This window comes from Grammomys surdaster, unplaced genomic scaffold, assembly GCF_004785775.1.
Source record: "Grammomys surdaster isolate TR1022 unplaced genomic scaffold, NIH_TR_1.0 191, whole genome shotgun sequence".
In the NCBI taxonomy this organism is placed as follows: domain Eukaryota; kingdom Metazoa; phylum Chordata; class Mammalia; order Rodentia; family Muridae; genus Grammomys; species Grammomys surdaster.
In genome coordinates this window covers 4,690,509-4,717,590 of record NW_021604636.1, presented here as the reverse complement: position 1 = coordinate 4,717,590, position 27,082 = coordinate 4,690,509, and the positions used below count along the sequence as shown (strand labels likewise).

Below are 27,082 nucleotides of genomic sequence, written 5' to 3'. Positions count from 1 at the left end.
TGCAGTATTCGGGACATACAAATATTTTTAAATCTATTAAAAAACCAAATTCGATACCCTGTATTTTTATTTGCTACTTTTGGCAACTATGGCCACCATTTATCTACAAAACTTCAAATAACCTTTCTCACATTAGGCATCAAGTGCGGCATAGGTACGGTCACGGTTTCAAAGCTCTGACGCTGTATCCACACTATATAAAACCGTGAGTAACTACAAAGTTGCAACTATCTGGTCCAAAGAATATACGCATAGGTTAAAAGACGTCATCACCTGGTCGGTTTGGGGTTTCTACGGAGAAAAGAAACTCTAGGAGTTGATGGCCTGGAGAAGCTTTCCTCAGAGGGTGGGGAAATAACTCTGGAGGAGGCTTCTGGTAAGAACTTGAAAGAACCAGTAAGAGAGATGGACTAGAATCCATGAGACAGGCTGCAGCCAATCACAGGTGAGAGGGGCGGGGCTTGCTCAGACAGGGGCGGGCTCGGGGTCGGGGGTGGGATTCCGGGCGGGGCGGAGCAGAGGTGCGCAGCACTGCGCTCGGACCTTCCGCACCTGTCGCACACTTGCAGTTTCCTCGCAGCAGCGCTGACGCTGACTTACTGGTGACGCGTGACTTTCGATCGCCTGGTCATGGCCTACCCGGGATATGGAGGGGCGGTAAGTCCTCGCGAGCTGTGGCGACCCCGCGGGCCGCATCAGCGTGCGGAGTTCACCCTGTGGCCCTGGCAGTGCCCTCTGGTACCAGGCGTCGCTCGGACACAGTGAGGTGCTAAAAGTTGGGGCTGGGCGGGGCCCTGCACCCAGGGGAGAACCGCGAGCTGGAGTCTGGTCCAGAGCCTCAAGAAACGTCCTTGTCCAGCGGGTGGTGTGAAGTGTTTGTGTTTTCTAGATGTAAAAACATCTAAATTCTAAATTCTAAAAAGAATGGAGGAGCAAAATACCACGTCTTGTTCCAGTTACCTTTTGTGATTTATTCCCCCAACTTAAGTAGTTTTTCCTAGCTATCTTCATCCTGAGTTGAGTTTTTATTTATTTGTTTTTATAACCATATCTTGTCTTTTAAATTGCTTATGAAAAACAATTGAGATGTACTTTAAGTGCCTTCTAAACTTTTCTATAGTACCAGATTTTCTAGACTTTGCTTTTGGAGGGGGACGGGTTGTTCTCTCTTCTGTAACGTTATCCCCAGTAACTCACAGGGTTACAAGTAATGATTGCAACCTGTGGGTAGACCTTTCCTCTTTCGAAAGAAGCTAAACCTTTCACTCCTCTCAATGATCTGCACAGTGAGGCGGGCTATCAAGTGTGGCTGTACAGTGGTCACTGCAGTGCCGACCGAAGAGAGCAGATTTCCTAGGCCTTTTGCTCCTTGTTGTACCCTGAAAAGAGAAATTAATGTTTTGTTACAGATAGGGGTAGACATTGGCATGTGATTATGGGCTTCGAAAAGTAATTCCTGTCCCTGGGAGTAAGTAATTAGTTTTAAAAGTAATTTTTAGTTCTAGGCCTTTAGCTTCAACACACACATGACTGAGACTGGTTTGCTTGTGGTTACTTGCTTGAATTCCAGCTAACATCATGTACTTTACAATTTATATTCCTCATTAGTCATTTAAATGTAGAGAATGTCTGTAAGGTAATGTTATCACTCCACCTTTTAATACCTGTTATATTTAAAAAAAATAGTAAGTGGTTTCTGCTAGGAAATACACTTTATCTAATAAAGTATATATTTCATGAGATGCATTTTCAATAAATTTTCATTTGTTTAATGACTATTTATCAAAGATAGCTGAGGATGTAGCTTGGCTGGTAGAGTGCTTCCTTAACATACTTAGGGCCCTAGGTTGGATCCTCAGAACCACATAAATTGGACATGTTAGTCTGGTCTGAAATCCCAGCACTTGAGAGGTTGGGGCAGGAATACCAGGAGTTCAAGGTCATTTTCAGCTTGAGGCTAATCTGAGCTACAGGAGACCTTGTATAAATTAGTAAACAAGGAATCAAATCCAGCTAGAACCAGCTGAGCATGGTAGCTCACTATGTCACCCTAATAATTTGCAGTCTAAGGCAGAATTGTTGAGAGTTTTAAGGCCAGCCTGTGTCTGCAGTGGGGTCTAGGCTATTTTGTCCCCCAAATGTACAAAGACTAAAATAAAATAAGAATCCTTAAGTTGTATGCTTTTGTATTTTATTATTTCTGTACTAATAAAATTATATCTTGATGTAAAGGAATTTTCTTTCTCATTTTGGTCATAAGAAAGAAAACAAAATAACATATGCATATTGTAGTATGAGAGGAACATCTGTGTTTTTTGTAAATTTTAAGGATTAAGTTACACAGAAAGGTAAGAGATCAAAATCGTTACAATTTTTATATATATTTTTATTTGGGGAAACTATGTTTCTTCAAGAAAAGGTACTAGACCACTGCCTCTAAAGTTTCAGTTCTCTTCTTAATGTATGAGTACACTTGGATATGAAATTTATTTTAAAAACACATATACATAAGTTCTCTGTAGAAGTATAAACACATAAATTTGTTTTATAAACAGTATTTTAAACTGACAAACCTCAGAGGAAAGTATATTACTTGGTGAAAATACGATGAATATCTGAAATAGTTTCTATCGCACATTCAAGCACTGTAATTTTTTTCTATCTTTGCCTTTCATTTCTTAGTTGATTCCTACACATTTGCTAATTATAGACACAGATTTTACCTCAAATCTAGTTCTGAGATTGAGTGCCAGGAAAAGCAAAAGTCCAAATTTTTATGTTGACATTACAGTTTTAATTTTAAAAATTGGTTTAAAATACAATGCCCAGCAAAATGGGGCAATGGTACAAACCAACCCATCAATCAGCCAAACAGAATAACCCAAGCAGCATCATGTATTATATGTGATAATTATTCATCATATGAGAGGTTTATTTTAGGGTGATATCTAGGATAGAGTTGCTCTGTGAGTTCTCTCAATAAAATATACAAAAGTGATTTAAACATATACTACTACCAAAAATAAGAGTACTTCATAAGGGGCACGCAAGTACAGTTTTGCTAGCTTTAAAAGCTGAGAGAAAAATAAAATAGTATAAAACAGTACACCCACCTCTCACATAATTTCCAGGGAACTACCGATGGCATCTATGCAGTATGCCTCTTTTCCTAAGTGCATTAGCTACCTGACAACAGAGGAAGGATGATACTAAAAGTAACGGTACTGAACAGCGTTGTTTGAGACCGGTACACCAGATACGGGAAAAATGCATGGAGTTCAGCAGACAGAGAGCACAGTGTGAAGACACTGTGCTTAGACACAGACACTCCAGAGCAGAAAGATATCCACAAGGAGGGTCAATGTATAAAACCATGGCACACGGATAATAATGTCTAGACACACATATACTGCGGTCTTTAAAGAAAGATGTTCATCTATCTCATTGAACAAGGATAGGGAGAAGTCATTAAAGTTACCTATCATGGTTTACGATAGCACACACACACACACACACACACAAAATTGTAGATACGTGTATTGAATGAGTGTTTAGGTGGAATTATTTGTCATATTTCTCAAGTCAAATTTCTGTGGAGCTGCAACTTCCAGGAAAGAAAAAAGAAAAAGAAAAGAAAAAGCCCTTTTCTCTGTAAGAAAACATATTTTACTAGGAAATGTTTCACTTCCTCCATCCCCAAGATTCATTTCAGACATTCTGTTCTATAGTTCATCTGATGATTTAATTAATAGAATTTTCTATTTCTGAGTGTGTATTTTCAGCTTGCCAGTTGTTTCAACAAACAAACAAGTATCTTTTAGTATTTAAACTAGTGGCTGCAAAATATTTAAGAGAGGATTTAAACTCCAGATCTGAATGATTAAACAGCAAATCAAAACAAGAAAAAAAAATTCCAGGGATTTATTCCCACTGTAAACATAGGTAAAATTTAAATTTCAGATTTCAAGCCAAGTTAAGGAAAGATTCGATCCTCAGGGTCCATTCTTCTATAAAGATCTGGCAATTGATAAGGAGAAAATGTATGTGAATGGTTGCAAGAAAAATGGCTTATTTTTCTAACAGAAACATATCTAACATATTCTTCTTCGTCCCTTAAATTTAATAACTTCATAATTTTCTGCTAAAATTTTAAATAGACAGGAATATCAGATTACACAACAGAAAAATATACATCAAAATTTACCAAAAAACCACTTCTAAGCTATTTTGTTTAAATATTTATTTATTCACTTTACATCTTGTTTACTGTCCCGCCTCCCAGTCATCCCTTCCCCTAACTCTTCCCCCAATCCCCTTTTTCTCTGGGATAGTGGAGGCCCAACCTATGTATCCTCCCTACCTTGGCACATCAAGTGTCTGTGGGGCTGGGTGCATCCTCTCCCACTGAGGCCATACAAGGCAGCTCAAGTAGAAGAACATATCCCACACACAGGCAACAGCTTTTGGGATAGTCCCCACTCCAGTTGTTCAGGATCCACCTGAAGAACAAGCTGCACATCTGCTGCATATGTGCCCATGTCGTGGGGGAGGTATAAGCTATTATTTTAATGGTTAAAGAAATATAAATGGTTGATACCTCTATTAGCATAAACTACGAAAACAATATTTACAAATCTACTATGTATAAATATGTACATAAATAGATAGAGAATGTAGATATGAAAGACTGATTACACAATCTGCTTTTGAACCATGTGTGGGACCAGCAGTTTGTTTCAGGTCTCGATTCAATATGGCCCCTGCATCTTTAAGAACTGAATAATAAAGAAGACCATCCAACGGCAATTTGAGGTGGAAGGTGACTGAGGGGATAGTCCTCAGTTCTTATGATTGAAAGCTTGCTGCAGAGAGCCAGCTCAAAGGGAAGGCTGTGCATGTTGGGGTTGTCATTCAAATGCAGTTCCAGGTTCTCCAGGGTACCAGTTTCTTCAGGAAGAGGAGGAGTGGGTCCTCTCCAATGGTGACAGGATGTGCAAGTGTTAAGGTGATTAATACCACTGGGAAGAGTGGTCCAGTACTTGTTTTCAAAAACAATTTCTGTAAATTCTTAAGCAGTTTCATTGGTCAAGAGTTCCGATTTGTTCTCCCATAGACCCAATTCTCTGAATTTCCTAAGGTTTCCAAGATTGTGGGGAAGCATCTTTGGAAAATTGTTTGATAATACTAGACCCTCATGCAAGACAAGTTTAGACACATCTCCTGAAAACTTGGTGAGCCAATTAGTGCCCAAATTCAGTTCTAACATAATTGTTCAAGTTCCCAAATCTAAAAGAAGTGATTTTAACTGCTTGTCTTCATATTCAACTTAATTAATTTATGATTTACCTCTGGAGAGAATTCCAAAATGAGATCCTGTTGATTTGATTGTGTTTTATGTTGAAGGAATAAATTGTGGAAAACTGAGATGAATCCACTGGATATAATTGGGAGTGATTTCTACCTAAGATCTAACTACTCAATTTTATAAGACTCTTTAGTGAAGAAATGTTATTATTTTTTAATTCAAATTCTTAGATTTACAGCATTTTGCTGATGATCTGGGTATGCCTGACAGTCTATTGTATCTCAGGCCAAGATGGTTTAAACTGGACAGATTTCCTATTGTATGTGGGAGGTCTATTTGTTCATTGTGCTGCAAGTCAAGGTTGGTTATCTGGGTGCAGTTTCCAATCTCCTCTGGAAAGTTTTCAAGTTGATCGTGAGCTACATCCAGCATAAAGAAGTTACGTAACTTGCCAATTTCAACTGTTAGTTTAAAATTCTGTTCTCTTGAGTGCTGAGTTACTGAGTTGAGGCAGGTTTTTCATGTCCTTTCCCAAAGGTATAGAGTGAGGGGCAAATCAAGCCTTTCACCATTGAAGGAATTCCCCTCCGTTTATTATGCTGTAAATCAAGCATCCACAGCTTCTTCAAGAATCAGGCAAACTGGTCAGTGACCTTCCAGTGAGAGGCAAGTGTCCGGAGATTTACTAGACAGCCCATCTCTGCTGGAGGAGCTTGCAATTTGTTACTGTATTAATAATAATAAAGCTGTTAATTGACTCAGCCCTTTGATTGATGGCAGTATATGTATAAATCCCTTGATGTTTCCTCCAGGCAATTGTTAAGCTCCTTTAGGGCTGAATTGCTTTTTTAAGTCCCAGGTGCTGAATTTGGCTGTTTGATGATATTGTTCACTGAAAAAGCCGCTCCTGCCTGGGCAGCACTGAAATCCTTCATCCTCCTGTCCACCTTTCCCTTTGGTTTTAGATTCTTTTTCTTTGTTTTCTCAAAACCTCTCCAGGCTTTTGCCTCTTCTTCTTTCCTTGGTGGATGGTACTTGGGATATTTCTTTGTAGTCTTTTTCTTTGCCTAATGTATCACACATGGTGACTCAAACTGAGGCAAAATACTACATGAGCTTATTTTATTTGTGAGAAATCCAGATGAAGAGACAAAAAAGTCTTACAACCAAAAAAAAAAAAAAAAGCAAGCCTTGGTGGGACTGGAGGGTTCGATTCCCAGCATCCACAAGGATGCTCTCAATTGTCTGTAATTCTAGTTCCTGTGTATCTGAAGCTCACTCTGACTTCTTCAAGCACTGTAGGTGTAGTTCCAGCATACAAGCAGGCAAAAACACATAAAATAAAAATAAATAAATCCAAAAAAGAAGTGTTAGCACGAGGAAAGAATCATCTTGGAGACATGCCCATCGGTGGTGTGTTATATCTCATAGTGCTATGGTCAGTTCTGATAACTCACGACAACGGGTACCATGGTGCTGGAGGTCAGAGATTCATGACCCCTTTCTGAATGTATTTCCTACAGTTACTCCTCCTTCCTTCATGCCTTCCGCTTTGCCACAGCCCGGAGGCACCCAAACGGTCTACCAACAAGTTCCTGAGTCTCGTGTCTGTTTCTCCCTCATTCTTGTAATTCTTTTCTCTTTCTGCCCTCCGGAAGTCTTTGCTGCTCCTGCTGCTAAGATCCAGGGCAAGGCCTCTCTCTCTCTCTCTCTCTCTCTCTCTCTCTCTCTCTCTCTCTCTCTCTCTCTCTCTCTGTTCAGAATTGAGTAATGAACAGTCTTAATGCTTCTTTCTTCTGGACTCGTAAAAATGTGACACAGTGATTTTCCAAGTATTCAACTATATTTCAAATAAAAGAATAGACTATGGCCATCACAAAAGTTAAGTACATGGCCAGCTTCAATAGTGAGACTATGTTTGAACACGTGACCCATTCCAGAATCCTTGAAGTTTCAGATCCTCAAAGGACAGACTATTTTCCTATCTCACAGACAGATAGAAACCAGCATAAAAGATAGGAAGTGCTTAGAATGGGGCCAGACAGCACTGACACCCCCAGTGGTTGTTAGCAGTCCACCAGATTTTCATTTTGTAGATTTTCATGCTGGTTTGGAAGAGGACTTTGATTGGAATCATCTTTTTATTTTCTCCTGGTCACTATACTTTTTGGAATAAAACACAACGAACATTTCATATGGTGAAGGGTGCTTCAGCTCTGTGATGTCCCATGTTTAGGTTACGGTTTCACTGTATATTCCAGATTTCCTACTACGTACATGTCTGAAAATGTACTTGCTAGCTTACTATAGGTGAACCCCTTAGGTTTTACTTTCTGTTTGTGTCTGCTTTTTGTTTTGCTTAAAATCACACTTAAATTCTTCTTTTTAAGCAGTGGTCCTCAACATGTGGATTATGACCTTCTTAGGGGAAATGATCCTTTCACTGGGGTAGCCTAAGACTGTCTCATACCACATACATTTACATAGAAATTCATAACAGTAGCAAAGTTACAATTATGAAGTTGCAATGAAAATAATTTTATAGTGGGATGTCATCCCAATACGAGGCACTGTATTGAAGGATCATAGCGTTGGGAAAGTTGGGAACCACTGTTTTAAAGGTTCTTGGAGGTTGGAGGCTGAAGGGAAGGCTCAGTGGTTAAGAGCACATACTGCTCATGTAGAGGACCCAAGTTCAGTTCCCAGGCAGCTCCCAACTTGTAACTCTAGCTCCAGGGGAATCAAACATTTTTTTTTTTTTTTTGCCTTCTGTAGGTACCTAGTCACGTGTCCAACTCGCTCTCTTACATACATTCCCCAAATTAGAGGCTTGAAACTTCTCTTTTATAGCTTTTTGAAATGTCAAGTAACATGTTGATGAACTGTGTTTTAATACGAGGCTCCTGGTATCTTGAAGTTTAAGCTTTTGTGGTAGATATGTTTGCAAGATTTGGTCACTGGATTTTTAGGTGATCTCTAATAACTTATTTTTTTTTTAATCACTAACCTCTTCTTCTCACTCAACAGTTTGGAAACTTCAGCGGTCAGATTCCAGGGATGCAAATGCAAATGGGCCAGCCAATGCCAGGGGCAGCTCCTAATATGTTCTCTGGTGGCTACCCTGGATACCTGGCATACTCTGACAGCTACTCCCCTGCCGATGACTCCATGTGGACGTATTTCACAGCTGTTGCTGGACAGGTGAGGTGATAAATCTTTTATCAAATACTAGTCAATAAATGATCACTATCCACTTAGTGTATGATTTAAATGTCTATAAAGTTTATGTCTTAAACTTATGTAGAATAATACTGTTCTTATCGAAGATAAGGGTTGTCGTAACTGCTTTATTTTTAAAATTATATTGAGTTTGCTCTTGACAATTTCACGTGAGTAATGTGCATTCTTATCATTATAATCTCTTCCCATTAGTGTCCCATCTCGCCTACAAGCCCTCTTCCACAGGCATGACCTTTGTTGTTGTTACTGTTATTGTTTGTTTGTTTTTGAGACCCACTCAGTTTCAATGTGAGAAGCCTATAAACACCATGGCTAGTATGTTGTTCATTTGACTGAAAGGGGCAACGTTCTCAAAGGAGGGGAATCTGATTCTTCCTGAAGGTGTGATTTCTGTGGTGAGTGGATATCATTTGTCCCTTTCAAGCTCAGGCTAAAGTGCAATTGCAAACAACAGAGCCCTTGAGAGGTAATTGGAGCATAAGGGTCCCATCCTCTTGGAAGGATGAGTATGACTCCTCTCAATAGTTTGAAAGCAAGTCAATCACGTCCCCTCTTTCTTTTTGGACATATGCTTTTATTCTTCAAACACTACCTGGCCTTTTATGCTCATGTGCTACTCACAGAAAGCAGGGGGTCCTCTCTAGAAACAGCCATACCCTTCCTGGCTTCTAAAACTGTAAGCCAAAATATATTTTTTTTAAATAAAAGTACCAATTTCAGGTGTATGGTTATAGCCATAGACAGTGAAATATAAATTAAATATTCACTAGTTGTCTTCTCTGGAATTATATTTATTTTTAAGTCTGTGCGTGTGCATGTGCGTGTGCATGTGCGTGTGCTTGTGTGTGTCTGTGGGTGGACATGACTGGTCATCAAACTTCAGTCTTTAGAAAAGCAGGAAGAGCTTTTAACCATTGAGCCGTCTCTCATGTCTGCTGAATTATATTTATATTTTGAAAGAATTTTTTCATTATGTTTCACATGGAGAAACACTCTACTCTCCTTAAATGACTTTTAAATACAAAACCAAGTCGACTTATGAAAGACAAGAGTGAATACTCACAATTTTCTTGAATACAAAAAAGTTTTAGGACTGTAACTTAATAAGGATGGGAATAATATTCTCGACTTTGGCATCAATTCCATTAACTGTAAGTAAACATATTGCAGTTAAGATATGTCAGATGATGTGGTTCGGGAATCACTTCTGCTGTCAGACATTAATTCAAGTTGAGAAACTGCATGTGTTATCACAGACAAATTTATATCATTTTTAGTTATTAATGGTTTAAGGTGATGGTACATTGCTATGGAGATTATCAGAATGATCATGTTGAGACTTTTCTGTTTTTTAATACAAAAATGAAAGCGAAATGGTGTGCTGTGGTCTTAGCAATTAGTCTCTACTGCTTTGAATACACATGTAGGCCAGCTAGTTATGACCAGCAGATCAGTTTGGGCCTGCCAATTCAGGTCTCTGAATTATTGTTATTGATAGTATGTGATCACAGTGGCTTTGCCTTTACTTTAACTATTAATATATTAATTTATCATAATTAAGTAATTTTATACATACTAGCCTGTAAAATTGGAAGTGAAATTATAAACATCTGCATCTGTTGTTCTTTGAATGTCAACACCCTACAGGCTTGAGTTTCTGTACATTTGGCTAGGGGCTCGTAGTGCTGTTTTGAAGATTGTGGACATAGGACTCAGATAAAGGACCATAGGAATGGGGTTTGAAAGCTACAGACTGGGTCTATGGCCCAGAGCTTTGTGCTTCTTGATTTGTTAAGATATAACAAGCCACATGACAGCCTCCTCCGCTTTGGACACAGCTCAAGTCACCATGTCTTCTTCACCATGATGACCCTGTCCATTTAAACTGTCAATAAAACCTCTAGTTTTTAAAAATAGCTTCTAAAAAGTATTGGGCCATAGTAATAAAGTAATTTATATAGTGTTATACTTATTTGTGTTGGTTTTCACTGCATTTGGTATGAAGGAAATATTATTTATTCATTGAAATATTGTTTCAGTATCACAATTATGATTTTGTAAATATGTATAGCATGGACCTATTTACATATGTATAAAATCTCAATTATATTTTATATATGGATGCAAGCATGTATATAAAAACACATCTATATTGTATGTGTTTATACCCATGTTTCCTAGCTCATAAATCCTTCCCCTAGTCAGGGCATAGAAATAAGAATTTCTCATTTGTAAGGTAAAGTGTAGAAGCTCAGTCTCACCCTGCTTTCTGGTTGTCATAAAGAAATTTCATACCTTATTTTGTATGGTGACTTGTTAGAAGGCCCTCAGTGCAGAACAGTTCTGTGTCCTGTGTATGCTGTGTGAGATGTGGATGCTGTGGACTGTGTGTGAGAACAGAGGAATATGTCTCTCTAAACTGTGATGCAAAATATTAAGAGATGTCTATTTCTTCCTAATATCATTTGGATCAAATTTCTATATTTTTATTGCCTATTTTTTCTTTTGTTGTCCTTTTCAAAATGAATCAAAAGTTATCTGGTAGACTATTTCATTGAGAATAAGTATTACAATATGAAACATTATAGTAATATATTTTGTTTATGTAAGTGGGTCTAAAAATTATAAATTTACAATCAAGCCTTATTTGACACCAGTATTGTGCTCTGGAATATTAGGCAGTAGAAAGAACACAGAGGATGAGACCATTTGCCCACAGTCACCTTTGAATGAATCTCACAACAACCAAGGACCTTACTGTAGGTCCACCTCCTATTTTCATCTGCCAGGGGACCAGCACATTAGCAATTCACCTCTGGTAGACATTTAACCTGAATACAATACATACTAGTTGGTAGGAATTTTTCAAACTCCATTTTAATCTTTTGGACTAAATCTGTGGTCCATTCTTGACTGAAACTGTGTTGTGGCAAAAGACTACATCAATTTAGTAGTATGGCCCTTCTTTAAAAAAAAAATAAGCATTTGAAATGAAAGATCAAGAGATCCAAAAACTGATTCTTAAATTCAGGATATAGTAAAGATGGTTGTGCTGTCTAGTTTTATGTCACTTTGACACAACCTAGAAAGGCAGGTACCTCTAATGCCTCCATAAAACCCGGCAGGAGGATACTCTCTTAATTAGTGATTAATATGGGAAGGCCCAACCCATGGTAGAAGCATCAGCTTCTACCTCCAGCTTCCTACCCTGCTTGAGTTCTTATACTAACTTCCTTCAATGATGAACAGTGAAATGGAAGTGTAAGTCAAATAAACTTTCCTCAACTTGCTCTGGTCATGTTGCTCTGTCACAGCAGTCATAACCCTAAGACAGTGGTGTGTGTGTGTGTGTGTGTGTGTGTGTGTGTGTGTGTGTGTGTGAGAGAGAGAGAGAGAGAGAGAGAGAGAGGATCAAGTGAACCCATGGTATTATATGTGTATTATACAAGAATAACACACACACACACACACACACACACACACACACGTTATATACCATCTTTATGTTTAACAATTATTGGGGTGAGAGATGTAACATTTGTGTCTATGGGGTATAACAAGATGTTAATCCAGACTATAGGGTAGAATTTCAAGTAGAAAAGTATGTTTAAATCTGGGGCAGGGTATCAATTGGTGACTTATAAATTGTGATTGTTTCTGGGAGAGGTTTGGGGATGAAAAGGCTTGAGAACATGAAAGAAAACAGTGGACTGGAAATTCAGACCGACGAGAAGGAGAGACTCTCCCGTGGTTTTAGCTGCAGTCTGTCACCATCGTTTTATAGCAGTGGAGGATGTACTGAAGTGGATAGCATTTCACAGAACACAGACAACATCTTACACTCTGTTCTTCCTTGAGTGCTCTTCAGGACTCATTGCTTTTCTAAGAACAGTGGCTTTGTACAGAATTACCATATATGACCCATGACTGGCTACTCAAGCCCAATAGACAACTTTCTCTCAGTATCAGTATCTCATAGAAGCTGGAAAATCATAGCTATAGAAAGTATCCATTTTCTATAAGATAGAACGAAGTCATGTGGATAGAATTTCTTTGGAATGCTTTTTCCAAATAAAGGCATTGCTAGGGTACTGATAAGATGAAAGGGTATTTCATGATCTGAATTCAAATCCTGAGACCCACATGATAGGAGGACGGCAGACTCTCATCCAGAAGATGTCCTCTGGCATCCATGTGTCCTCCACATACCATCACAAAATAAGAACATTACCTGTAATAATAATATGAAAGCCTTGTTAGAAGACAGCCTTGTTTCCTTTGCCTCATTAGTCTTTCTACCTGGAGAGGGAACTTGATGCTTGAAGATGCAGCAGCCATCTGTGGCTTCAGAGCAGTTTGTATGAGATAAAGGCCTGTGGCTGGAGAATGTGAGAGACCTGTTGGTACATGGGACAGTTAAGCTGTCATGTAGTCTTATTGTCCCCAGCCACAGACTTTTATGAAACAATCAACCCTTATCAATCTATCCATATATCCATCCACCCATCCATCCATCCATCCATCCACCCATCTATCTACTTTAGACAGGGTCTCACTGTGTATCCTTGATGACCTTGAACTCGGAGAGCTCCACTTGCCTCTGTCTTAAGTCATTTTTATAATGCTGCTCTGCACAACAGAATATCATTGACATAAGAACTAGTGAAACATTTTACTTGTAATTTTTTTTTGTCTTTGAGTCTAGCAGGTGCCTTACATCTACAGAACATTTGAACTCATAGTAGCCATATTTTAGGGGCTCATTGGCAACTCCAGCCAGAAGCTACTGTCATGGCAGCTAAGAACTGCTCTACTCTTTGCTCAGGGGCCTGCTTTTCTTTTCTAAGTCACCTATGCTGTGACATAGAAATGTCCCCTAGCCTTTATTGTCACCTGATGTAGTCTTTGCTTCACTGTTCTGCCTTCTACCACGGAAGTGCAAGCATTATAAAGACAAGGAAGGTATATTGTACGCTGTTTGATACCTGGTATATTGAAAGGGATTCATATGCAGTGGGTTCCTCAGTTAATGTATGTTAAATGAAAGTATGTACCTACGAGTCATTTGATCAAGTTTGTACATTTGCATAGCAATTATTTTAATGATTGTTCCATGAAAGTAATTTTATCTAATAAGGATTTTTTGAAAACTTTACCTTTACAGGCTTTTGCACACATAAATTTTACATCTAGCTTGAAATTTTGACTTGTAAATTTGAGCTGAAGTTTGTCATTCCTTCTTCCCTCTTACTTCCTTCTGCGTCCTTTGTTCCATCCCACCACCACCTTTTGCCAGTCTTCTTTTCCTCTTAGTTTTGTGACATCATCACTTGAATTCTGTCATGAATGAGTTCTCAGCTTGGTCAGGGATGTACCCAGGATGATATTGAAGATTCCATCCCAAATGAGGTGTACCTAGCTTACAACCTAGTCCTTCTCTGTAGGCACCAATTACTCCTCCTTAGTGGTGTATTTTTTTTTTTTTGTGGGGGATATTTTGGAGAGAGTTGGGGATGAAAGTGATGAAGAATGTGGAAGAAAACAGTACACTGGAAATTCAGACCGATGAGAAGGAGAGAGTCTCCCTTGGTTTTAGCTGCAGTCTGTCACCATCCTCCCCTCGTTTTATAGCAGTGGAGGAGATACTGAAGTGGATAGCATTTCACAGAACATCCATAACATCTTACATTCTGTTCTTCCCTTGAGTGTTCTTCATGTCCCATTGCTTTTCTAAGAAGAGAGGCTTTGTACAGAATTACCCATCACTCTTCCTAGATTCAAGGCATAAGACAATCATATCCCAATGACATATGAAACTGTGTTTACTTCTATGTACTGTACTAAGGTCTAATTTAGAATTGGAATTATATGTGTATATGACTGTGTGTGTGTATACACTGTGTATATATGTGTATTTCCATCTCATATACTTTGAAAACATAACATCATAGACACTGAGCATAGTTAATAAAGGAATTACACACACACCTATTGTCTCATTGTCACTCCTTTCAGTTGCCGTAACAGTCCCCTAATGTAAACACCTGGTGTTACCTTTAATTTTTGCTGTATTGCTAAGTGGCTTAGGGTCAGGCTGGGTTAAGACATGAGAGATTTTTGTCTTGAATGCCCAACTTAAATGTGTTTTAAACTTTGTTAAATAAATGGAGCTTTAATGTGTGTGTGTGTGTGTGTGTGTGTGTGTGTGTGTGTGTGTGTGTGTTTAATTAAGAACAGTGGGATGGGCAAAAGCTCATTTTTCTCAGCTTTTAAGACAGGTGTGGCCCTGTGTCTGCACATAGCTCTCATTTGCCTCTCTTTCATGTTGACTGTGCTTATGTGTACAGAGCCCTTTCAACCTGTCTGACGATTTCACTTTTGTAAGACATTAAAATATAGACCAATCTATTTGACATGGATAAACTTGCTTGCTTTTAGAAGATAATTGGGTAGAGTAATGTAGCTGGAAAGAAAGAAAGGATTATCCATGTAAATGAATGTTCTTATATCTCTTCCAAAGTTTCTTCTTAAGATGGAGAGTTTGTGAATGGTCATCAGGATACAGTGGAGTGTGTGCCTGCAGTTCCATCTGTCCAGGAGGCTGGGAGAGGAGGATCACTTGTGCCCAGGAATTTGAGACCAGCCTGGGCATACTAAGATTCCCATCTCAAGTAAAATAAAAATCAAAACAAATAGTCTCAAAAATGTTGAAAAAGTTAATGGACAGATTTCTGCAGTTTATAGCCTTGAGTTTTTCAAGTGGGTAAAGCAATATCAGAGAACAGGTTTCTGATTATAAAATGCAAACTCCTTTTGGTCTACATTGTATCTGTGCACAACAGTGAGTGAAGAAAGCAGGGGCTACAGGTGCAGTGAGTACTATGTGCAGCTCTCAAAGTTCAGGGTTATTTACCAAGATGTCATAAAATATTTCTATGTTCTTTAACTTAAATTCACAATACTTTTTTCTAGGTTTCTTTTTCTACTAGTATTGCTACAAAATAACTCCGTATCCTTCAAAGTTTGTCTTCTATGTTTAGAAGTATAAAATAACCTACTGTGTGACAATAATTGAACTTGTGCCTGAATGTTGCAAAAGAGGGTGCTACTCGGGCCGAAAACATCGGTCTGTACAGGATTTATTTTTTATAATTTTAATTACACTGGTGGAAAATTTCCATAGATTCATGTGTTTTCTTGAAAGTTTTAATTTTATGTTGTCTCTTCATTAAATTCTGTGTATCATTGTGTTGTCTAAATATTCTATTGATTTGTTAGTGGGAAGAAACTGGCAAGCCTTAGAAATTCTTGTTAATTTCATTCTTAACTAGAATAGCATTTTCCCACTTAAGAGCTAAAGAGAAAAGCAATTTATAATTGTTATTGTCAGTATGTGAGAGGACGGTATTTAAAATCAAAAGGCGGGGAGGGAAAGTTATTTTCTAATCCCTTATTTGTAAAAAGCCTTTTCCTGTGCAGCAGTTGACCATACCTGATGTTCATTTTGCCCTCTGGAAGCAGTAGCTTGGCTTTAGAGCTGTCTATACTTGGGTATAGAGCATGATACTGCGTATTTCCACTTAGAATGCATCAAGCAACTATTATAATTTAGGTTTCTCGAAACATACTATTGTCTTGAAACAGTTACTTTGGAATAGGTAATTATTGGTAATGTTTACTTGAGTGGGATGTGACAGAGGCCTTCTCTGATGTCTGTGACATTCGAGAATTTATTTATTTTTTCTAAAGCAGCCTCACTCATCAAACTATACTAATTTTTCTTAAACCCTAGTTTTAAAAATAACTAAGGAGTTTGTAATTTTCCTCCAAACACAGTGAGGGAAGGAAGGGGAGCACTTAGGTGCCTTCCGGGAGCATGACAAGGGTGAACAGGAGTAAGGTGACAAAGTATTTTGCGTTGTTCTGGCCCCTGAGAAGACAAGGGAATCATATTGCATCTCAAACTGGTGGACAAGGTTCACCAGGTTCCACAGTCTGGGGTGTGCTTTTGCTGGCAATGTTTATTGTGCAGATTCTGTGGTTTGTACTGGTTTGAAAGTTGAGTATTTCTGGGTTGCCCCAGAGTAGCACTCATTAAGATTTTAATGTCCTTGGGTACCATTGCACTCTCAAGCCTGTGGCCATTCTCTTTTACAGGATGGTGAGGTGGATGCTGAGGAACTGCAGAGATGCTTGACACAGTCTGGAATTAGTGGAACTTATGCTCGTGAGATCACGTTTTCTCTTGTTTCTTCTTTCTTGTTGCATAGGCAATTAGGATAGCAAATTCATTTCTAGCAGTTTAGTCCCACACCTAAAATAGTAAACACTCTCTATATAGCAGGTTTAAAGAATCAGATAGTTCTGTACATATTAGTACAAAAACAACTGTTTATTTACACTCCTGACTTTCAGCGTTAACTACTCAGGAGACACATTTTTTTAAAAATGGTTATAAGTGGCTTTGTTCAAAATTTGATTCCAGACCTCAAAGTGTCATAGCTTTAGCACTATACGGCTGTAGCTTTGTGATTATCAACTGATGTCCTGCTATGGAAAATGAGTATTTAACTCCTTTCCGACCTTAAAAATCACTTCATACTTCAATGTGAAGTTTCCATCGTTTGTCCTGCTGATGGATGTATAATCATTTGGAGCCTATCAGCAGTATTTACCTTAATTCTGTGTCTACATGTTGCTTATAGCTGTGGCTCGTGACAGTGTGTGGTGACCTTTCTTTGTTAAGTAGCCCTTTGTCTTTCCCAGAATACACAGTAGTTAGTATACGGGAATAAAGAAACTGCTGAAATGACTACTCCATTAGGGGAAGATATTTACTGTGAATAAGAGAGAGAAAATAGCCAGAGGCATCTGGAAGAGTCCAGCGCAAAGAGAAAAAGATGCTGAACATTGCCAGGGCTGTCTGCAAGAGGAGGGAGAGTAGGAGGACATAGCAAGAGACGGGACAGTACAGAATAGCAGGGGTGGGGAGGTCGGGGTGGTAGTGAGGATATCAGGATAGGGGCAGGAGGAAACTCTTGTTATATAGAGAACAGATGGATATCTGAGAGGGGGGAAGCCTGAGGTGAGAAGGACCAGAATGTTAGTTTGAAGGTCTTAGAGAGATATAAAAGGTACTTGTGAATAGGCAACCACAGGAATATGTCCATGGAGAACCATATGCCCTTCTGCCAGAAACAAGCGAAATGTCTCCTTTTGTCAGATGGGAACCGGCTTCCAAAGTTCCTGAGGCATGCTGGTTTTTATCTAATGGTCAGAAATCTGTCTGTAGTCCAGCTTGAGCTAAGTCAAATCTGTCATTTCTGGACATGTGCACTGCCTTTTAGAGTTTGGGGAATTGGTGATTGCTTTGGACCTAACAGCTAGGGATTGCATCCCTCTGGCTGTCCCAGACTTTCTGGGATGCTCTGTGTTTTACAGGAGGGTCTCAGTCTTCCATTCTACACTTCTTTCCCACTCTTGAGTTGCATCTTTTGTTTTATTCTCCCTCCGTTGTCTAGTATTTTTTTTAAGATCAATTATTCCATTGAAATACCTCATTAAGTAGCTTTTATCAAATTTTGAGACTTTAAGTGTCTGGAGATACTTTCATTTTTGTCTCAGTCATTGGTGGAGTTCTCCGTGACAACCCATTTCCACATATAATTCACAAAGAATGTTTTATAGAGCAGTGTGCAGCATCCAGCTAGAAGAGGCAAGGGGCCGGGGGTTTAAATGCTCCTTCCAAAGACAGTTTCACACACATTTTCAGAAGAACGTCTGGTCTACAGGTCTGTCATCTAAATTTCTATCTCACCTGCATGAGGTTTGCTTTTCCTCTCTGGACGGATCATTCTGTTCCTCACAGGCCCCTGATGCTCTGGCATGTCAGAGTGTAGTGTCTTGTGGTCTTGCATGGGAGAACTGAGTGGGTGTGTTCAGTCTGGAATCTCTTGTACTTTTTTGTTCTGGGAAATCTTCTTCAGTGGTGTTTCCTCTTTCTGTAATATGTGCTATTTGGACCGAGTCATCTGTTCTCCTTTTTGTAAAATGTTCTCAACTTTTTTCTCATAAACCTTCTATGTCTTTCATTTTGGGTGGTAGTTTTGTAAGATCTAAGAGCCTCTGCTCTTTTTCCCAAATGCTATGCTTTCTGTTTCTATTATCCCTCTGAAAATATTAATATGCTTATTGCATGGCCTCTCCTTCCTCAAAATTACCTTTATTTTCTATCTTGTTTGGCTATTTTTCCTGTCAGTTCTTTAGTGTCTGACACTTCATTACTCATGTCTCATAAAAAGCTGGGTATAAGCCCTGGTCTGTAGACTCTGGTCTTCCTTGTAAGGTGAAGCTGGACAGTTTTCACTGTGGTTTGCCGGCTTCAGTGTCATGACAGATTTTCTTTGTTGCCTTTGGGCTGCCTTTTCTCTTGTTCTCCTTAGGGGAGAAAGCATATTTCTGCAGTTCTCAACTCTGTAAATTTTTAGTTAATTGGCTTGTTGTTTTTTTTTTTTTTTTTGTAGTTATTTTATTCCCATTGTGCCTAGTGTCCTACAGTCCAGAAACATCTCCAGAAAGCTCCTGCTGAGAGAGAGTAGGTGTGCCAACCATCCAACTGAGGAAAGACAGAGAGGAGATTGGGTCTTTGCAGGCTCTTAAAATAGCCCTTCGCTCAGTTCTGTTTTTAGCCCCACCTTCACACACACATGTTCCGAAGCTGCCAATTCTTCAACAGGTGGCATCTTTCCCAAGGTATCCAGGTTGTTTCTCAGCATTTCTCTTTATGCATAAAACATCAAATACCCACATCTCTCGAGTTTCTAACTTGCAAAATAATTTTTTGTTATTTCTTTTTCTTCTAAGGGTTGAAGTACGCCCCACCCCCACCCCCATCAAAACCAAAGGATGAAGTAAAATCTATCATTTTCCGGATGAAAAGTCTGTCTTTCTACTATATAAAAATATTTGATCTTTAAATTTCTATCCTGAGATTGAAGATATGCTTACCTGTTTATGTAATTTTTAAAAAAGATTTTATTTATTTATTTATTTATTTATATGAGTACACTGTAGCTGTCTTAAGACACACCAAAGAGTGCATCAGAGGCCATTACAGATGATTGTGAGCCACCATGTGGTTGTTGGAAATTGAACTCAGGACCTCTGGCACAGCAGTCAGTGCTCTTAACTGCTGAGCTATCTCTCCAGCCCTGTTTATGTAGTTTTTAATTTCTGTTTTAATCTGGTTAGGTTCCTCGACTTCTTAAATGTGAACCAAGCTACACTGTCAAAAAGATGTCACAAAACAATTTATTCATCATGGAACTCTCCCAACTTCCAGTAGTTTATCTATGGAGGAGCATAAGGTCTCAGTGTTGGTGCTTCTGTCAACTTAGAAACCCATCTTTCTGGGCTCACACTGCTTTATTTGTAAGATTAGGACTGCCATCTATCTATCTATCTATCTATCTATCTATCTATCCATCCATCCATTTGATATACTTGTGTTATAGTATGTAATCCACTGTAATGGTTACTCTTTATCATAGGCACAACTGGACTTGGGATCACCTAGGATATACCAGTGGTTGTGTTTATCAGAGCATTTCTAGGAAGACTCACCCTGAGCGTGAATGACACCATCTCCTGGGCTAGGGTCTGAGTAAAAAGGGAAGAGGAGAAAGCATTCATTTCAATTTGCTTCTGACTGCAGACAAATCATGAGCACCCACCACGTGCTCCATTCCTTAGGTCTTTTATACAATAATGAAAAAAGTAGTACACCCACACCTCACTGTTCCTAGCAGAGTGTTTTATCATTTTTCTTTAGGTATTTTGAAATTCATCTCATTTAATTGGTTTGAAGGATTTCAAAATGCTATCAAGCAGTATAAAATACAGTGAAACTAAATTATCTATTCACTCATTAGTATCAAGGATCTAAATAAAAGAATATTGTGAGCTTCCTTGAAATTTGCTAATATCTCTATCTCTTTTATTTTAGAAAAGTCAGCCCAACTAGTTGAATGTAATTGTGATAAAAATTTTGCAAATTTGAATTATTTTTAGTGGCTTGGCTTCACTGTAAATAAATACAAATGTTAATATTTCTTACAATGCCTTTATTTATAATATAATTGCAACATTTTCACGCTCTCTTTTCTCTCGCCACCCCCTTGTACCTCCTTGCTTTCTCTCTCTTTCAAATTCATACCCTCTTTTTTCGTTAATTATCACACACACACACACACACACACATACACACACACACAAATATATACATATGCATTTATATTCTTAAATACATGAATGCACTCACCTCAGTCTATATAATGTGACTTGTATGTGTGTTTTCAGGGCTGACCGTTTGTACTGTATAACCAAATGGTATGTTCTTCCCGTGGGAAAGCTATTTCTCCTGTTATCTGCATTCATTAATTGCCTGTAGTACAGTTCAGAGATCATCGCAGAAAAATGGGGGACAGATAGTAAGGGCCAGAGGATTAGAGAGTTTGCTGTGAGATGGTGTCTCTTAGGAATGTAGACACTAACCCCAGAACTACTTTCTTAAGATGGTTTGTGTTGGTCTTCCTTTCTTCCCTTTCTTAAGAGAAGACAGTTACTTCTGCTCAGAGGATCACCATTTCTGACTAGACCTATCTTCCTTTCCTGTCCTGTCCTGTCCTGTCCTGTTCTGTCCTGTCCTATCCTAAATGCTGCTCTCTTTCAATTCTCCCCTCACAAAGTCCCTCTTTCCATCCCCCTCCCCTTCTTCTCTGAGAAGGTAGGGCCCACCCTGTCTCCTCTCCTCTTGGCTCATCAAGTCTCTGCAGGATCAGGCGCATCCTTTCCCACTGAGAGAAGACAAGGCAGCCCTGTTGGGGATCAGATTCCCTGGTCAGCCTACAGCTTTAGGAACCGCCCCTGCCCCTCGCTCCCACCACCACTCCTGGTCCAGTTGTTGGAGGACCTACATGGAGACTGAGCTGCACATCTGCTACCTATGTGCCAGTCCCAGATGATGCATGCTGTTGGCTGTGTGGCTCGGTCTCTGAGAGCCCTCAGGGGTCCAGCTTAGTTGACTCTGTTGGTCTTTCTGTGGCATTTCTGTCCCCTGGAGGGCCTGCAATCCTTCCCTAAGATTCCCAGAATAGATGTAGATCCACCCTCACTGGATCTCTTTACTAAGCCAGCACAGTTCACCTACCCCCAGTCTCCTCTCACCTATAATCCTTTTGTTGTAAACTAGAGTTCACATTGAGGAAATATTCATCTTTCTTTTCTGCTGTGTCACCACAGGGATGTTCATTGGTCTAAAGTATACTATTAATAATGTCCTGGTGTGACCTTTCTTTGCCCGTCAGATGTCCTCTTGCCTTTCCCCCCACGTGTTCTCTAAGTGCTGCACATGTTGTAACTTCTGGGTACACAGCAGATATCTGGGTAAACCTCCCATCTCCCTGCCTCTCCTGTTGTGAAGACTGAAGCCTGCTTTCTTCCCAGGCTCCTGGCAAAGCCTGGACGTGTGTAATGTATCCATCTCAGTAACTTTCAGTTTCTCTGTAACTGGCTTCATGAAGTGTGAGTAATTTGAAGACAGTAGTATATTATTTAATATATTTTATTTTTATTTTTCTAAATGTGTAGCAGTCAACAAATATTTATCACCTATAGTGATTTTGTGTTATTTGCTTGTGAATATTTTTATAAAGTGAAGAACATCCTGTTACATAGATAAAACTGAGAAGAGTATGATATTCAAATATTGAATATGTTTTACAGCTTTCAGTTTGGAAACCTGCAGAATTATGATTGCCATGTTGGATGTATCCTTGAATGAAAATAGAAAATGCGAAAATATAGAGTTACTTCTTTCTTAACATTAAACCAGATGTTAATTTTAGAGCTAACTGTATTTTGTAAGATCCTGTTTAAAGTCCATTTCACATGTTTCATTTTCGCATGGAAATCTATTCATAGGCTCTGTCAGGCTAACTGCAAAAGAATATGTACTTTTCAGTCAGTGATTTGGGGTATAGGATCAGATACATTGTTTCAGGTACCCAAACTTATTTTTGTTAATAAAACTGTTAGAGAGACTACACAGGAAAAATGGGATTCAACGAATTTAAGGAGCTCTGGGCAGCTCTTAATGCCTGGAAGCAGAACTTCATGACCATTGACCAAGATCAAAGTGGCAGCGTAGAGCATCATGAGCTGAGTCAAGCCATCGCTCTTATGGGTAAGACTGCTCACATCCTGTACAATCTTCTTGACTCTTTGATAAAGTTTTTTATATTTATTTATATTTATATTTATATTATTTTATATTTATTTTATCGTATGAGTTTGAGTGTTTTCCTGAAAGTCTGTATTTGTATGATATATGTGGCTGGTGCTCGAGGAACTCACAAGAGGGCATCAGATTCCCTGGAACTGGAGCTACCATGTGCATGCTGGTAACCAAACCCAGGTCCTGTGCAAGAGCAGAAAGTGTTCTTAGCCACTGAACCATCTTGTCCACTCACAAAATTATGTTTGTTATATGCATTAATTAATAAAGGACTCTCTTCTGTTAGTGTGTCCCTTAATTTTGGCTCACAACTGTAGGTAAGTCCTAATCAAAGATACGAACACAATCTTTATTACTGTTTTACCTTCACTTTTCTTTCTTTCTTTTTCTTTTTTCTTTTCCTTCCTTCCTCATTCCCTCCCTCCCTCCCTCCCTTCCTTCTTTCTTTTTGTAATAGCATTGAAAAAAGTCAACAAAACAAAACAAACAAATAAAAACAAAACACCCCCTCCCCCACCCAACCAAACAAATAAAATCTGAAAAGGTTTCTGTGCTGAAGCTGAAGCAGCATCTGAATGTAAGAAAGGGTTGGCTCTGGGCCTGCAAGAAGGCTTATGGCTAAAAGCCTATTGCTAAGAGTGATGGCCTGAATTTGATTCCCAGGGCCCACGTGGTGGAAGGAGAGAGCTGACTCCTGTCAAGCTGTCTTCTGACCTACAAACAATTGCTGTGTCCTGTGTGCCCCTCACACTGTAGTTAAATGTTTAAGTTAGTCTGGGCCTTTCAGTCTTAACACTTTCCAATATCTGTGAAGTCCTTGAAGTTATGGAAAAGTTTTAGGAGTTATGTTCATTCCACATCCAGGTCACAACTCACTAGACGGATGCTTAAATGCATCTGCACATAGATGAGTTACTGTGTGTTTTGGTAGGACTTTAATTTATATTTACTTTAAGCATGTTTTTTGGATATATAGATATGAATACATACATATATACATATGAATATATATGTATGTATATGTGATCATCATGTATTCTATATACATGATTTATTTTGTTTTGTAGTGTTGGGGATTGAACTGGGTAAGTGCTTTGTCCCTGGCTCCTCCTAACCCTATGGGTTATATTTTGTTATAACTATAGATGTAGTTTTCCTTCTGGTACTGATTTTTATCTTTGCCCGGATTAGTGCCCTTTTTTTCTAAATCTACTGATTAATTAATATGCAAACCAAAATTCATCATTCTCCCAAGTTATGTGTACATGTCTCATTAAATATGCTAGGATCATGCTAGAAGTGTCGCAAATAGAATCCCTGAATTTTTATTTCTATTATTGGATATTCATTCGTTATAACCTTCCAGTTTTTCAGAGAATATATTTTCAAATGAAAGCAATCGAGCAGTCATTTCGGTAGAACTTAGAACTGATATAAAGGACTTAACACTGGAAGTGCATGATCAGAAGCCATTCAGGGACAGGGGTACACACTTAATTTTAGTAACAATGGAGCTTAAAGAGGGAACTATTGAAGTAACAAATAGGTGTGAAAAAAAAACTTGAAGAAGAAATCACATTTTCCGGTTTCCACCACTTTTAAGCAGGTTAATTTTCAGATGTTCTTTAGAATAAAACAGACATTCCATCAGAAATACAGCATTCAAATGATAACAAAGACTAATAATGATTCTTTTAGTACTGCAATACTGGAGTGTTAAAATCTCTATTAAATACCCACAGTAGTAATTTCAGGATAAATATATATTTTAAATGCCAAAGAAGATAATTATTGTCTTTCTTAAGAATTGATTTTATCACAGAGTTAGAATTGTGTCGGCTATCTACCCCTTGCTGGAATTATTAATGAATATGGAATGAATATGGAATATGAAATTATTAATGAATGGTCTTACCATTTTTGATACGAGTGTATTTCTAATATATACTTTCAAGTGCTTTGGTTCAGTGGTACAGTGCCCATGTATACACTGTTATATAGTCACTCTTCAGTCCTGCCCAAAATAAATTGAATATTTTTTGTGTAGAAAGAATTTTGAAAGTTAATCTGTTTCATGACTTTATTAATAATAGCAATGGTTATGGTACTTTATGGCACTTAACTTTGAAGGTTTTAATGTGTCACTCTTCATTCTTAGGCTACAGGTTGAGCCCGCAGACATTAGCTGCAATTGTTAGACGCTATAGCAAGAATGGCCGGATTTTCTTCGATGACTATGTTGCCTGCTGTGTGAAGCTGCGCGCCCTGACAGGTACTCTGCGTTTAAAAGTGGACTCCATTTATGTGGCTTATTTTTGTGAATTGTGTATTTGTTTCTTTCAGGAAATTTATAGTAGCATTTCCCCATCTTTTTTCACTATGATAAAATAATATCTAAATAGTCTTATATTTTTAAAATATGAATGTAAATAGAGAAAATTGAGATTGCTCAGCTTTATGTTTTCATATTTCAGTTTCTTAGAATATTAAAACACTTAAGATACTGTCAGCCTTAGTATCATAGATATCATTGGGAGTTGGGAATGAATGGGTTTTCAATTATAATTCTAAAACATAATTTTTGTGTGTAAAGATTTCTTTAGGCGAAGAGACCACTTGCAACAAGGAATTGTGAACTTCATGTATGAAGATGTAAGTATTCTGAACACACCATAATGTTTGTTCTTTGTTGTTAGTTATTTAAAAAAATTAAGTGATGGAACCACAAAGTGGTGTAGTCTGCAGACTTTTGTCACCCACCAGTCAGATAAGCTGAGTTCTAGTCCAGGCATCCATTTGGTGGAAAGAGAAAACATTCTCCAAAAAGTTTTCTCTGACCTCCACATATGCTCCATGACATGAGGTCATAAACATGTGTGAATGTGGTGCACACACACACACACACACACACACACACACACACACACTCTTTCTCTCTAAATGAATCAATGAATATATAAATGCAATAAAATGTGGAAAAACATTAGCTGATCCAGAACACAAACACTGAAAATAATCTATTTGGTGGCTACCTTACTTTCTATACATTTCATTAATGCAAACATAAGGTTAATGAGTCATATGACAGGTGAAAATCATATAGAATCACATGACACGTGTTTGGTAGTTTATTTTTCCAATCATTTTTTTTTCATGGTAACTACAAACATGGTTTATTAAATGGTAAGCTAATTTTTCTGAGGAGCTGTTAACTTGTAGTTATCCTTTCTAAGAGAGAGAAGAGAGTATTTTCAGTCAGTGACGAAATACGAAGCTGCTATCTCTACATTTCAAATACTCTCCATGAACCCAGTTCCAGTTGTTGTAAACTGAAGCCATAGCAAGTAGTATGTCTTATGTACTTTCACACTATAGAGGTTTTGGGTCGGATTTGTTCTGTTTCTCAATGGAAGGTATGGGATAGACAATACTTTATATATACAGGTTTGAATTATAAGTCTTGAGCACTTTCATCTTCTTACAATAAAAGCTCTCGCGAAATATAGTTAATTTAAAACAAATACAAACCATTTCTTTTTGCCATGTGATAATGTTCCTCATGTCTTAGTTCTTGCAGGGCACTATGACAATTTGAAAGCCTAGCATTCCAAACATGGAGACAGACTGCGAATCCTTCTGCTTCATTGAAACAGACTGGACTACCTAAAATTAAAGCTCGCGGAACTTTTCTGTATACTTTCCTGTGAAAGCTCCCCACTTTCTGTTATTTAACCTTAATGCACAGTTCAATGCAATAACTTTTTTTACTTGGGATATGTTATTTTTGGAAAAGTTGTGACATTGCAGATATATGCACGCTCTCTTGAAATGTTGCTAATGGTATGTAGCTAACTGATACCAGCATACCTGAGCCTTAGTTCTTAACAATAAAGCATATCAGAATGTAGTCACATGACAGATTGTCTATGAAGCCAAATAACGAAAGTCTAGATAAAACTTTTATATTATCTAAAAGCTCAAAGTTATACTTTTGATTTTGTTCGTGGCTGTGAGTGTTTCTGGAAGTGTGTCAGAGGGGACATCTGCACTTTGTGCTGTCTCTGGGTATTGATTATACCATCAGAGGACATAGCACATGTTTTTGGCCTGTGAGTGAGAGATCTGTAGCCCCTAAGACTTTATCCTTCTTAGGTTCTGTCAGCCTGTAGTAGTAGGTACCCTTTTGATTGTCTCATTTATTTTTCTACAGTATGTTTTGTCTTCCACTATTGTTTTTGTTTTAA

At 38.3% G+C, this 27,082-nt stretch overlaps 1 protein-coding gene and 1 pseudogene across 1 annotated transcript; one reads left to right on the top strand and one right to left on the bottom strand.

The window, feature by feature from the left end:
• Positions 1–552: 552 nt before the first annotated feature.
• On the top strand, positions 553–26,813 carry Gca (grancalcin). The gene is made up of 8 exons (XM_028769292.1): positions 553–657; positions 8,333–8,506; positions 16,703–16,772; positions 22,328–22,371; positions 22,640–22,787; positions 24,997–25,110; positions 25,432–25,490; positions 26,407–26,813. The coding sequence occupies exons 1-8, from the start codon at positions 631–633 to the stop codon at positions 26,431–26,433; spliced, it is 663 nt and encodes a 220-aa protein (XP_028625125.1). The 5' UTR covers positions 553–630; the 3' UTR covers positions 26,434–26,813.
• On the bottom strand, positions 4,749–6,388 carry LOC114622787 (annotated as a pseudogene).
• Positions 26,814–27,082: the final 269 nt, after the last annotated feature.